At 37.3% G+C, this 14147-nt stretch overlaps 1 protein-coding gene across 4 annotated transcripts in view; it reads left to right on the top strand.

Moving 5' to 3' along the window:
- The window catches only part of LOC149150532 (ribonuclease J-like), a 318852-nt gene extending 305301 nt beyond the window's left edge, over positions 1–13551 (top strand). For 2 of the 4 annotated variants that reach the window (XM_089437863.1, XM_089437866.1), the window contains 3 exons: positions 11964–12370; positions 12714–12975; positions 13095–13551. In XM_089437863.1, the coding sequence (XP_089293989.1) occupies positions 11964–12370; positions 12714–12803 (497 nt within the window). In that variant the 3' untranslated portion in view covers positions 12804–12975; positions 13095–13551. Of the gene's footprint in view, positions 1–11963; positions 12371–12713 lie in introns of all 4 variants that reach the window. The other 2 variants (XM_089437865.1, XM_089437864.1) reach the window with 2 other exon arrangements.
- The last annotated feature ends 596 nt before the right edge of the window (positions 13552–14147 follow it).

The following is a 14147-nucleotide window of genomic DNA, read 5'->3' as shown; positions in this document are numbered from 1 at the left end:
CTCTCGGATCAGAAACTTGTTAGAATGCGTCTATAAATTTTCTCACAGAGAATCCTATTCTATTCTGCTGACTGTAACTTGTACATGAGATTTTTGTTCAAGAATAATAAAGAAACCCTCACTTGCTGCCCCTGTTTTCCCACATTGGGTTTTTCCGGGGACGATTGTCCAAAAATAACTTTGTCATTGTGGTTGTATTTGTGCCAATATTTTTCTTTGCATTTACTTTCCACAGTGTTTTAATTGTGAACGCTGCAATAGAATTTATTTCGATATTCGCTATAAGAACACTATGAATAACTTATCTCTAAGTTAATAAGTAGAAGAAATAATATTAATCATTGCAGTTGGATTTCTATTTATAAATTTTCACAAACAGCAGCAGTGAGCAGCAAATCGACGCAAGACAAAGTCAAGAGGAAGATTGTCGAGAGCGCAGAGGCCGAGTAATGCTACAAGTTTAAAGAAGATCCACTTGTTGAAAGATTAGATTTGGAGATGGATGCAAAGAGGCGACAACGCGATAAGAGAGTAGCGCAAAGAAAGGGAGAAGCAAAGATTAGAAGAGACGGAAGGAGACTGCAGGAGATGGAGAAGAAGTTGAAAGAAAAACAAGAGCTCAGGATGAGAGAGAATGAAGAAAAGCAGAAACAGGAACAGGGAGAAGGACAAGGCTCACTAACAGAGAAAATGTGCAGATACAGTTTGAGACAGCAGAGCAGCCAGCAGATAATGAATAGGGTGAGCAGGTGCAAGTTCGGGAACTTGCTTAGTAGGTTGAGAAATTGGTTGAGGTGACAGACATGGAGACGGAATTGGAGCTAGAGGATCAAGTTTTCGATCTCATGCCAAGGGCATCCGAGGTCGTACCACAGTCTCCACCACCTCCAGAACCACAACTAGACTCGAGCGAGCAAGGAGAAGTTGTCCTCCTTGATGATGATCCAAAGACGAATGTGTACAATTTGGCATTTGACGAGACATAACAGAGGATTGTACATGTACAAAAAAAGCAACTCTCAGATGATCATAGATCACCTCTGCACATAGAAGAAAGGGTGATTCTAAGTTGCAGGAAACGCTGGCAGGGGAGGAGTTTCCATACGGAAGCGGAAACGAAACGCGGAAACGCATATGGTACAGCCCAGAAACGCGTTTCTAGCCATACTGGCACGTTTCTTGAGGTGGAAACGTGGCCAGTACGGTCGGAAATGTGTTTCTGGGCCGTATGACGCCGTTTCCACATGCAACTTGACTTTTTTTTATTTTTTTATTAATTTGCCTTCTAATCTTTAATTAGGTTTTTCTAATGCCTTCTAGTTGCTTCTAGATGCCTGTCTAAAGTTATAAAAGTGAACTTTTGCCCTAGTGTTGATATGCAGTTCATCAAGAAGTTTGAGGCATATGCAGCTCATGGTAATGTTTAAGAATGTGATATTCTCCTTTATTTTTCATTTTCATCCTTTTACTTAAATTTTTACATTACCATGAAATGACTCAGGATGTTTGAGAGCTAAGTCACAGGACACGTCCCCCAGGGTCTCGTGTCCCGTATTTTACGTATTGGACACGAAAACGGCCCTAATACGTGTCGAATACGATTTTCAACGTGTCATGAAAACTTGAATACGTATTCTACGTTTTCCGTCGTGTCCTAAATTTCGAATACGCGTATTTGGTTGGTAGAATACGTTGCCCTAACGTATTTCGACAGGTTGAATACGTACCGCGAAAAAAACATAATTTAAAGCCTACGCGTTGGTCTATTCCGGGTTATTTTCGTCCTGCTGTCGTCTGGAGCTGTCGTGTGGAGCTGCGAGCAGGGTGTTTGTCTTTGAAGTTAGCATTATATTTGAAGTCTGGAGCAGTCACTAGATTTACCTGACTAAATCTCTAAATTTGAAACTCCAGCAGATTAGCCTCTCTTCTAAAATGGAAATCCGAAAGTGATATGTTACATCAGTTGAAAACTCACAAGTTAATAGGCACTCCCTGAAGGCTGAAATCTCTATGTAGCACACTTTTCTGCCAATCATTGGAGATTCAAAATTTGTATCACATCAGTTTTTTTATTAACTGGCTAAATATGTCAATTTGAAATTCACTGTGCCCATACTTCAAAACTCACATTTCGTTGTGGCTGCTTTATATCTGACAGGGTATTATATTCCTTAAAGGCTATAACATATCAGCTGTTGAACCTTGATCCCATTAAGTCAGTGAGAATTTATGCATTGCTAACCATTAAGACATGTTGATCTAACATTGATTCCCTACCAATAGCTACTACTGCTAGCTTGTCTGCTTGTGGGATTCCATTCTTCAGAGCTTACTCCATTCCTTTAAGATGTAACTTCAGTTATTCCTTCAATACAGAACTATGAGAAACTCGACTGCTGACAAAGCTGAGTATGATTACAAAGGCTGACTCCCGTGGCAAACAAGTTGATAGCTGAAACTTTCAGCTTTCCACAGAATATGAAAAACCACCTTTTATATATATATGCAGGTTGCAGCTATGCTTATTGTGTGAAATGAAGTCAGTGCTGTGGAGTTCACTGTGTATATTTCCTTTGTTACCATGGGTACTGTCACCTGTGGCTACAATTTTTCCTAACTTTTAACAATTTGTCATTAATCACATCAAAGACACCCCAACAATTTGTAACAAACTGAATATTGAATTAAAATTGAAAAATTCTTAAAACAGTGAAACACATATATGACAGTGATAGATTATTGTGACCTTTGACAGTGCATAATTATTTTCCATTGTCATTCTCTCAGGAGTCAGTATCTACTATGATCTATCTATGTACATTGTAAACACTGAACAGTGATACATTTTGATTTTGATGACTTAATGGAAAATCTGCATTTTATGGTTTTAATATCTAAGTTCTAAATTTATAATTAGTAGTAAGTACTTACTACTTAGTTTCTTATGTGCTTGTAAGTTGTAAATTTTGATTCTATTTATTTTTTTAAAGTGAACTATGAACATTGAACTTTGAGAAGTAATTATATTTTAATTTGATTAGATAAGCTGCAACCTGCAATTTAATATGGATAAAAAACTATATTTCGGTATATATATATATATATATATATATATATATATATATATATATATACATGTCCCCCGTGTCCTGTTTCCAGGTCGCTGCGTTTCGTATTGAATACTCGTATTTACATGTCCTCCGTGTCTCGTGTCCTCGTGTCATGTGACTTAGTTTGAGAGTGGTTTCGCCTTCATTGGATTTCATATGGAGAAAGTAGAATTTTAGATCTCACTCAAAATCCAGCAGACTTATCTGTTTTTCAGGATTTCAGGATTGGGGGGATTGCAATGTTTCCATTGGATTTTATCATGTACTAGGGTATGGAACTTGTATTTAATCAAGAGAACCAAGCCCTCTATGCAGGGGAGACTCCCAATAATCAAGAGCATGTAGGGTACTAGGGTATGAAACTTGTATTTAATTAAGAGCACTAAGGTCGTTCGACTATGTAGGAGGAGACTCCCAATCAAGCACGAGACAAGAAATTAGAAATTTCTTGTGGCTGATTTTGGATATTTCTATTTTCATTATGTGATCATTCATGAGTAAATGTGATGTAAATTTAGAGACTTATAGTTTATGCATTGACAATTGACAATTTTATCATAATGTAATAAATTAGAATGTATCATATATGCTTTATGATTGCACATATTTCTTAAATGTCCTAATATATATATATATATATATATATATATATATATATATATATATATATATATATTCGTGTTTCCCCGTTTCCAAAATTTGGGGGGGGGGTCCCGTTTTGTACCTGTGCCCATTTCAGAAACTCGTACCCATTTCCCCGTTTTGTGCAACCTTGGGGTGATTGTACTAGATGTCAGAAGACATCCAGTTGCCACGGTCGAGGCTTCTAAGGCCTATGCGGAAGCCACGAGTTCAACGGTCAAGTTCTTTATAGCAGAGGATGATTGAATGGCAAAGGAATTGCAAGAGGCCAGGTAGAGAACAAAGAAGTTTGTGGTATCCGCCATGACAAAGATGAAGAAAGCAATAGTGGCAGAGATATCAACTTTGGAGGCCACCATGCAGAGAATGTATAGTAGATTTGTAATCGTGCACAAAGCGGTTGTCCATTTATACAGTTTTCAGTAGCAGTGCGTGCAAAGGGCCCAAACTCTCAAAGACATTCACACTGCTATTGCGCACATGCAAGAATGGACAATGAGGTACAAGGGAGCCCCGCTTTACTTGCACAAGAAGATGAAGCCACAGGTAGAGCTAGACAAAGCACGAATTTGGACGCAGATCCAGAATTATGAGCAGATCCCTCCACTCATCACTTATATTGAGGCTTCCTATGCACGGTTTTTCGCGAGTTTGAATGTCATAGTGTGAACGCACAAGATCCCTTCCATGGGAACCCTCACACAGGCCATGAGGAAGAACCAAGTCATGCTGGATGTTGACAAGTACATAAAGCAGTGGATGTGCATAGCCACCAACAATGACTTGCAGCTTAACGCAAAAAACATGCAAAGGTACATCAGTGGTCCAACCACACTCAGGACAATGATGCACATGCTTCAGGATGAGTTGGACAGAGGTTTTAGAACCATATACTCAGAAGCCATGGAGGCAAGGGTCCACTTCGACAAAGATGCCATCAAACAGTATGGGGACACAATAGAGTAGTACCAAGCTTGGTATTAGTTCATCACCGAAGATCACCGCGAGGAGGTTACCGAGTTGGTCTTTCCCCAAGACCCTGAGTGATGTTGTTTGTCTTGTCAGGCTAACTCAAGCCTATTTTTGTCCCACATGGGTATATGTGGAAATTGTATTATTGTAAATATATTGTAAGTGAAATTCCAAGTGTCATTAGTGGAATGTGAACAGTCATTGTTGTAATGTGAAGAGTCATGAGGGTAGTCCAAGAGTCAAAGGGGAATGTCAAGGGTCACCCCACCCTTTGCTATATATAGAACCTCATAAATCATAGTAGAGGCTTTTGGGAGCCAAGCTTTTGGCTAGGCATTGCTTAGAGAAGGCTTGGAGAGTATTGTGACGAGCCTTGGCTTCTCCATAGTGCAAAGCGAGTACATCTCTTTGGAGGAGTAGGCGATGTTGATTGTAATGTTCCACTATTGGGGCTAGTGGTTGTCAATGGTGTATGTATGGATGGAACTTTCATTTTATATTTATATAAAGAAGCCAACACGTCTTCATGCATATATTGTTATTGTAGTTGGACTATTCTGGTTGCTTTAGCAATGTATGTTATTTAATTTACACATTTGTGTATGAATTATTTTGTATATGATTGTATGCATCCTGTTGAAGTCGTGTTGTTGTTTTAATGCGTCACTTTGGATTGTGGACTATTTTTCTTTCCAGCTTGTGATGTCATTCAGCTCGTGTGTTCCTTTCAGGATGCGCACTATTACAGGCTTCTAGGGACACACTTTTCCCTTCCGTGTGTTAGAACCCCCATGCATCTCACTTGACTCGCTGCAAGGTCACACACTTGCTTCCGACAAAGATATCACACTTACCTTTGCGTGCTATCGCAGTCAAGGCATTGCTTTACTACCCACTACTGGGACTCCTACTCCAAATGGTCTGAGGTCTAGTTCGGACTTCTTATCGGGGAGATCCCCTGACATGTTGGCAGGTCCAGCACTTAGAGGCTGAATATGTTGCAACTTGAATGGTGAGTTGTGAACCAGTATGGCTCCAACTTGTAAGATTGGTTGATCAAGTGCAGGTGACAACATGATGATAGGTCAACGCACCTTGAGATCTATTACCAAGACGTGGTACAAGAAGAGAGCAATATGGCTTTAGTATTATCAAGTAAATTATCGCAGACACGCTTGGAGTAATGGAGCATGTCTCTCTCAGCAAGAGGGAGTGATGAGACAACAATATCAAAGGGCAGTTATTCTTATGAAGAATAGTCCTATACCTCTTAGTGAGAGAGGGTATTGATATGATAGCATCATGGACAATCATTCTCCCTATGTCAAAGATGTTGACCAGTTGGGGAGAATGGTCCAGCAGAGGACAATTATTCTTCCTGGGTAAAAGATGTTCACTAGTTGGGAAGAATAGTCCTAGAAGCCTAGGATCACTCAGTTTAGTGCATGGCTTTCACCATCAAGCTCAGTCTCTCTAGTTTGGATGAGGAGCTCATTTAGCATCAAGCCTAGTTCCTCAGTTAGAGCGTGGCCTTTGGAGTTTCACCGCATGTCAAACTGACCAAGATGGTGAACCAAGAGTCTAGGTCAAGAGTACCGACCAATTGGGTCAATGGTACCAACCAGAGTTATGCCGACTAGTTGATGCTAAATGTTATGCCATGTGTCAAGAGTACCAACCAGGATTATGGGTCAGTGGTACCAACCAGTTGTGGCAGCTAGTTGATGATGACAGTGTCAGAGAGTACAACTAGTTGATGCTGATGTTGATGATTCATGTCAGAGATGCTGACAAGATGATGTTGATGATGTTAGAGATGTTGACTAGATGATGATTTACCTTCTGTCAAAGATGCTGACAAGGTTAGTGATGATTCTATTATAACCTTTTCATAGAGAAAATCTGTCAGCATGAGAACATCTAGATAGCGATTATGAATACCTCCCTAGTTAAGAGGGAGTGTTGATTTTTGTAACTATGGTTGATCTTCATAATATATATTTGAGTCCTTAATGTATTTGTAAGCATGTTCTTCATGCTAGAAACAAAAAGAAAAATTTAAAAGACATGTTCTTCATGTGGTTGTGAAAGAGAAAAATTTGAATTTGTAAGAAATGATTTTTTGTGACTCCAAATTAATAAATTTGGCCACCTCCTAGCAAGCCAACCCCTTCAAATGTTTAGGTCGGCTCCAGTATAGATGCACCCATTTGACCTCCAAAAAGAACTATATAAAGACACCACTTCGTCCTTCCAAAGGCCAAGAAACTGGCATCTCCTAAGGCAGTGAAGAGCGCCATCTCTGAGGCCAGTGAAGGGCCTATTTTGAGGCAACAAAGTGTCATATTCTAAGGCAAAGAAACTCACATCTCCTAAGGCAATGAAGATGGTCATCCTTGAGGCTAGCTAAGGGCCTATTCTGAGACAACAAAGTGTCATATTCTGAGGCAAAGAAACTTGCATCTCTTGAGGCAACGAAGAAGGTCATCTTTGAGGCCAACGAAGCGCCTATTCTGAGGCAAACAATTGTCATATTCTAAGGCAAAGGAACTCGCATCTCGTGAGGAAGCGAAGAAAGTCATCTATGAAGCTAGTGAAGTATCTTCTCTAAGGGCTAGCAAAATAGCATAATCCGAGGCAAGAAGCAAAATCAAAATTGAGGTTTGAAAGGCAGAATTAAAGGATCGAGCTCTATGGATTGCAAAAAGCAGATCTAATTAGAATCCTGTGGGCATATGACTTGACTAGGAGGATGGACCATGTACCGAGTTTAACCTAGTTATTGAATAAGATGTATCTCTGTTGAATTGAAGATTGCTCTATTGAAAAGGTTGTTGGGTTTTTTCCCATGTGGATTTTCCCAAGGTAAAATAATGTGTTCTTGTGTGGTTGTCTCTTTATGATCTTATTGGTATATTGTTTTATTGTTGAATTTCTTTGTGTAATTGTGTTATGATGAACAATGAATGTAAGATAAGATCAATCTAAGATATAATCATAAGAATCAATTATCAGTCTAGAGGACTCCTAAAAATTCAACTGTGGGATCAATATAAGCCACTAAAGTTTTGTACTATTTATCTTTAGTTTGGTCATAACTAATGTTTTATGTTGATGCTTTTTATCTATTCATTGTTGGATTTTAATCATCATTGTGGAAAGTTGTAAATACCACTGTGATATTAGTGCAATATATTTCATGTTTTGAAACCGTTAAGGGAAAATTTTCCCTTTGGGACATTACAAAGGATGAAGAGACGAAGAAAAAGAAGGCGACAATCCATTATGATCGTTGAGCTTCTATTCGTAACCATTCATTGACTCAGTTGTCCATAAACATTAGTAAGCCAAATTGAGTTGTGACTCTGAGCAAAAGTACATTGTTATAAAGTGTGACAAAATCTATGTTTGACCAAATTTTGAGTTCGTACAAGTAGGAAATATCATTGGAAAGAGCAACTAAGGTATAAGTGTGTACACAACACTATTGTATTGTCACTTGGATGGACACCAAAGCTGGTCACTACAATGGACACACTCATGCATTGACAATCTCCTAAGTTGGACTTTTCTCTCGCATGACTCCTCCAGAGATGGACATGGTTAATCTCTCACTCCATCTAGGATCAGGTGTATATCTTTAAATTTATATGTTCTTTCATGCGTTAAGCTAGAATCAGTTTCATGGCTTAATGGTTTTAGATGTATTATTCAGTTGTTGATGCTGAGGTTTTTGAAATTTTGGGTATTATCCATAATGGCATCAGAGAAAACTTAAAAGGAAGACAAAATTTGCTAACCCCTACCAAGTGTTAGATTCTAGCACATGACATTAGGTGAGTATCCAGCTCACTTATTCTTTTGCCAAGCCGAATTGACTCACTAAGTTTTGGCCAATTTCATTGATGGTAGATTTGATATTGGAGAAAATAGATATCTTTGATCATGATGTAGATTCTATTGCTAGTTAAGGCATTTACATGAAAAGACGATACAATTGGTTTACTTGCATGCAAAATGGAATATAGACAAGTTGGTGGTTGGTTTTAACTTTTTATAGGTAAGAACATGTCTAAATTTCAATGATTTTCGTGCAGGGTTGGAAAGTAGAAATTACCTTACATGTATATTTCATATTTTATTTCTTATACACCATAGGATAAAAAATTTAATCTACATGTATGAAAGTTTGTGCAATTACTTAAGGTTTAAGGCTATGTTGCAGTGGAACGAATACAGGGAACAACTATAGAAACGAGGTTTGAAACAGATATGACAAATTTTCAAAAAATCCGGATACGATACGACAAGGAAATGACTTTATATATATATATATATGACAATAAAAATTTCATCTTACCATTCATCTTTTAGAATCTAGATTCTATATTTAAAAATACATAATCATCATCATGAATTCAACATAAACAAATCATCATCATCAATTCAGCATAATGTTTAAACATTGTCATCATTGTTAATGATTATTATAACATTCAACATATCTTCAAGTTTTTGTTTCCAATTTCAATCATCAACATCATCACCAAAATTAATAATGCTAAATACACACTACATAGTACAACTTACAAAATGAACTATCACTGACAGTCTACTATCATATGGCATATTATGGTATTCAATGTTCATTGTTCAGAAGTTAAAAAAATCATCATAGATTACATGTACATATCATCAAATATGTCTTCATCCATGTAATTAAGATCCGCATCAAGATTTGGATCCTCTCCATGAGTGGGAGCATTGCTACCATGTCCACTTGAAGATGCAATTATTGGTGCCTCCCCATCAAACAACGCTGTATGAGACATGACATTCAACATCAAATTCCAAGTCGGGCAACTCTAGAGACAGATCCAAAACCCTTAAAAATGCTCGAAACATTTCAAAAATAGGATCATGCGTTTCCAAAAATACTGAAACCTTTCAGAACTGGGATCCTACCTAAGTCACAGGACATGTCTCTTAGGGTCATGTGTCCTGTATTTCATGTGCCAGACACGAAATACGACCTAAAACGTGTCCAAAACCGTTTTTATCATGTCCTCCAATCGCGACATGAGTTTTTGACGTGGTAAAAATGTGCCCTAACGTTTTGCCTCTTAGGACACGTGTCCTACGAAAAGTCACTCATAAAGCTTGCACATGGTTCATTTTTTTGGTTTTTTTAGTCATTTTCCGCCGTTGAAACTCGCTGGAGTCGCTGCCATGTTGGAACTTGGTCATTGTTTGCTCGATGGAGTCATTGTTGTGTTGTGTTGGAAGTTCCTTCAGCGATTCCCAACTGTCAACTTCACATCGACTGGAGTCCTGGAGAATAGCATTCATGGTTTGGAGCTTAAATTTCTTGTTTTGGAGCATGTGGGTGCCAGGTCAGCATTTTCTTGTATTCCATATGCCCATATCTATATAATTTGTATCAATGTATTCAAGTGCCTTTTCAGGTGTCGGCTGCCATTCACGATTTTTAACTTTTGAAATAGCTTTCTTCATGGTCTCTATAGCTCGATTCATTTGCTTGTTCTCTAAATATCCATCCACAAACATTTCCCATGTTTTGAAATTTGGTTTTCCTCCTTTTTCTAAAACATGTTCAAGAAAGACTCTGCGGCCTGCCTTTTCAATCATTCCTTTTGTGATATAGGCATCAATTAGTACATTGGGCACTCTGATATCATAACTTAGGCCATCGAATTCCCACTCTTCAAAACATTTTTTGGCTCCCTGCATATCTCCAAGTTTGACCAATGAAGAAAGCATGCATATATAGCCATTGTATTGTTTTAATTGCAAATTTCAATGGCTATAGAGAGTTGACTTAAATATATAGGGCTCTACCTAGTTGAGTCTGTCTTGCAATTGCCCACATTTTCCAAGATGTGCAACTTGAGTAAGTCAGATTCATATACTAGTCAACAAGAGAGCTAGAACTGTCGAGAAAGAAAATATCAGTGTCTAATGTCACATGTGCAATATGTAGAATGCCCATGTTGAGATCCTTTATTTGGTTCTCAATCTGTTTAATAAGTTAATAACATGAAGATTCAAGAATTAACATTGAACTGTGAGCAATGAACATCATTGATGTAGTAAATTAATGATGATGTAATAAACTAATACTATATTTCATTAACTTAATATGGATCAGGAGCTATATTTCAGTATTTTATATATATATATATATGTGTGTGTGTGTGTGTGTGTGTGTGTGTGTGTATGTATATATAACATGTCCCTTGTGTCCTGTTTCTGGGGTTGAATACTTGTATTTACGTGTCCTCCATGTCTTGTGTCCTCGTGTCATGTGACTTAGGATCCCGTGTTTACAAAAAAACTGAAATGTTTCAATGCCATTTCCATGCTGTTTCGTATCCATTTCCGTTTTCGAAATGCTGAACGATGTTTCTAGGGGTTTGGAAGGACGTTTCTGGTAACTTAGGTTTAAGGTTGATGTAATCACTTATGGCTATGTAACAAATATTTAATTTTCCAGTTTGTACTCGCAAATTTCTTATTTTATGTCGTGCCCACATTGGATATTAAACTGGTTTAAGATAGGTGCTTTAAATTATAAAAGCAATAAATAGAACCATTCAATTGTCAATTCCGGTTCCATAAAAATGCTGATCTGTCAAATAAGGAGACTGATATATGTTTCAAAATTAGCTGCCAAGGCAGGGATAATAAATGGGACTTCTGGGTCAATTATTTATTTTAATTTAGCAACTTTCAAAGAATAATCAATTTGGAAGAAACAACAAATTGAAAAAATGAAACACAAAACAAATGCTGGATCAAGGTGGTTGAGGCCCATTTGTTGCCCATTTCCTAGAAATTGGCTTGTGGAGAGTCGATTCGGCTTCTGTATCATATTTTTAGTTTCCCTGAGGATAAATATCACCGACATAAACCGTATGTATTTGACAAAATTTCATTTGGATCCATCAGAAAGACGAGTAGGATATGCTTTATCGAACAGTTGAGCTTACCAAGAAGAGAGGGACCATGTCCATAGAACAAACAGAAGGACAGGAGCTCTGGAATTCCCTAAATTGACATTGAAATGTTTACAAGGAGTGTCCCTTTGATCTAGCTTGCCATATTATTTGCTAGTGATGAAAATAGTTAGGTCTGGAGTCATTTACCTGGTCCACTAATTGTGATGTTCAATTTCTTGCTAATGTTCCTTTTTCTCTGATTTTGATCTTTGAAACTCAGTTGTTGCAGGTGTGAAAAAATCATCAATGGCAGCATCAACAACTTCTAAACAAAATTCTAAAAGTCAACAAATAGTCGATCATTTATCTCCGTCAGTGCCTTCTATAACATTGTCTGACACATCAAAAGTTTCAAATGCGAAATCTGCTGTTGGAGTTTCTCAGGTTCCCACTGAAACATTGGATGTAGACTTGTCAGTTATATCTCCAACTAAGAAGTGCGGCAAATGGAAACAACATGAGACTCTGAAGTTGATTGAAATGCGTGGGAATATGGAAAATAGGTTTAAAACAGAGAAGGAAAAGGTAATCTGGGAAGAGATTTCGGCATCTTTGTTCGAGCATGGAATTGATCGTGGTCCAGACCAGTGTAAATCTCTTTGGGCATCACTGGTTACAAAGTATGAGGTAAAGCATGCAGTCTTACATTTTCTCTCTTCCCTTCTCTATGCACTTCCCATTTGAAACAGTTATGATTATCATTAAACCACTTATGATGATCATATATCAGTTATGCAAACGTCTATTCATCTGGGCTCTTGTTTAAATTCACTTGAGCACTTCTCATTATTAAGTTAATTAATATTTGAATCTGTATGTCTGTACTGTTGAGCCAGTTGTTTCCCAAAGGTTTAAGCTTCCCTAGCTGCTCACACTGAGATAATTTATTTCTTAATTCGGCATCATGCTTTCTGTTGACGTCTGAATGGGGATGGCACTGAAATATTGTTTACAAAATTGAAATTTACAGAGCCTTCTACAAGGAGAGAAAAGTAAAAAGGCATGGCCATTTTTGGCCGAGATGGAAAAAATCTTATCGGGCCAGTCAAGAAGAGTGTGAAAATATCAGTTGACTTTAAATGGGAGGATACACAGGAGATCAGCAAATCACTATTTTATTGGAGCAAGAAAATGAAATATATCTTGTGTGAGGAATTGAGGTGTAAAGTGAAGTGCCCGGTTCTTTGCTTACCAATTTGGCAGACATCCTGTATATAATTTCATCACAACAGGTTTTGTGTCTGATTTCCACATTGTATTTTATTATTGGATGCCTTTCTTATTGGGTTCCAAGGGCAACTGTTTATCGATTCTTAAGGATATGTTTGTATCTTAATATTTTATGATGCAGGTATCCAAAAAAGTATAATTCAGGTTGAATAAAAAACGAAAAAAAGGGGAAATCAAATTCTCCTTGGGAAACCTTATAGAGGGAAATGGCCACAACCATTTAGTGGGATGTCAAGGGCATTTGATGCCAAGAAAGGTTGGCTTTCTATGCCTTCAAGATCTCTTGTTATGTTTTCTGAAATTAGTTCTCCTTCGATTAATAAATGCACAAAAGGGATTTTGTAAGGGTGATGTCAATCCCGTCCCTAGTTTCATTTTTCCCGAGTGTAGCAGAATTGACCTATTACAGAGGTGTACTAGTAACCAACATTGCTATTTTTACCGTGTTGAAATTTTGCTCAAATTAGCTTCCCTTAGTTATCTGTTTGTAATAAGACAGATTCAGAGTCCCACAAACCCATGTACATTAAGTTATTATTGGAAAGATGAAGTTGGGGAGGTTCAGTTATTTTTTTTTCAGCGATGCATTTTAAATTGCATTCAATAGGAGCAGATTCAACAACAAACTTGAGACAGAAAGCTGAAGTTTTCTATACTTTAAACTGTATTGCATTTGGCTTTATCAAATGTGTTTTTGATATATATTCAATTTCCAGTAGTCTAAACATTCTATACTTTAAACTGTATTGCATTTGGCTTTATCAAATATGTTTTTCATATATATTCAATTTGCGGTAGTCTAAACATTCTACTTTTTGAACTTTTGCTAGGCTTTATTTTTCCAATTAGTTTTTCCCAAAATCCAGTCAAAATTTTGGAGGAATTGCTGGAATTCCAATCAGTTGGTGAGATTGCATATTCTGGGTGCAATAGTGGTTTTTCAGGGTGTCGAAGTCATTTATGCATTCAAAAATGCAATTTAAAAAAATGAAAACTTGCTATTTCACCAACAATTTAGATGCAACAACAAATTTGGGATAAAAGGCTAAATTTTGCTATACTTTAAACTTGCATTGCATCCAGCTCTATTGAATGTGTTTTTCATATATTCAATTTGTAGTAGTTTAAACCTTCTACTTTTTGAACTTCTTCTATGCATATTTTTCCAACCAGT

The sequence above is a fragment of the Pinus tabuliformis genome, chromosome 9 (assembly GCF_031772625.1).
Source record: "Pinus tabuliformis cultivar Carrire ecotype Pingquan chromosome 9, CPIR1, whole genome shotgun sequence".
NCBI classification, from domain to species: Eukaryota; Viridiplantae; Streptophyta; class Pinopsida; order Pinales; family Pinaceae; genus Pinus; species Pinus tabuliformis.
Note: the sequence above shows the minus strand (reverse complement) of the source record. Positions and strands in the feature narration are given on the sequence as shown.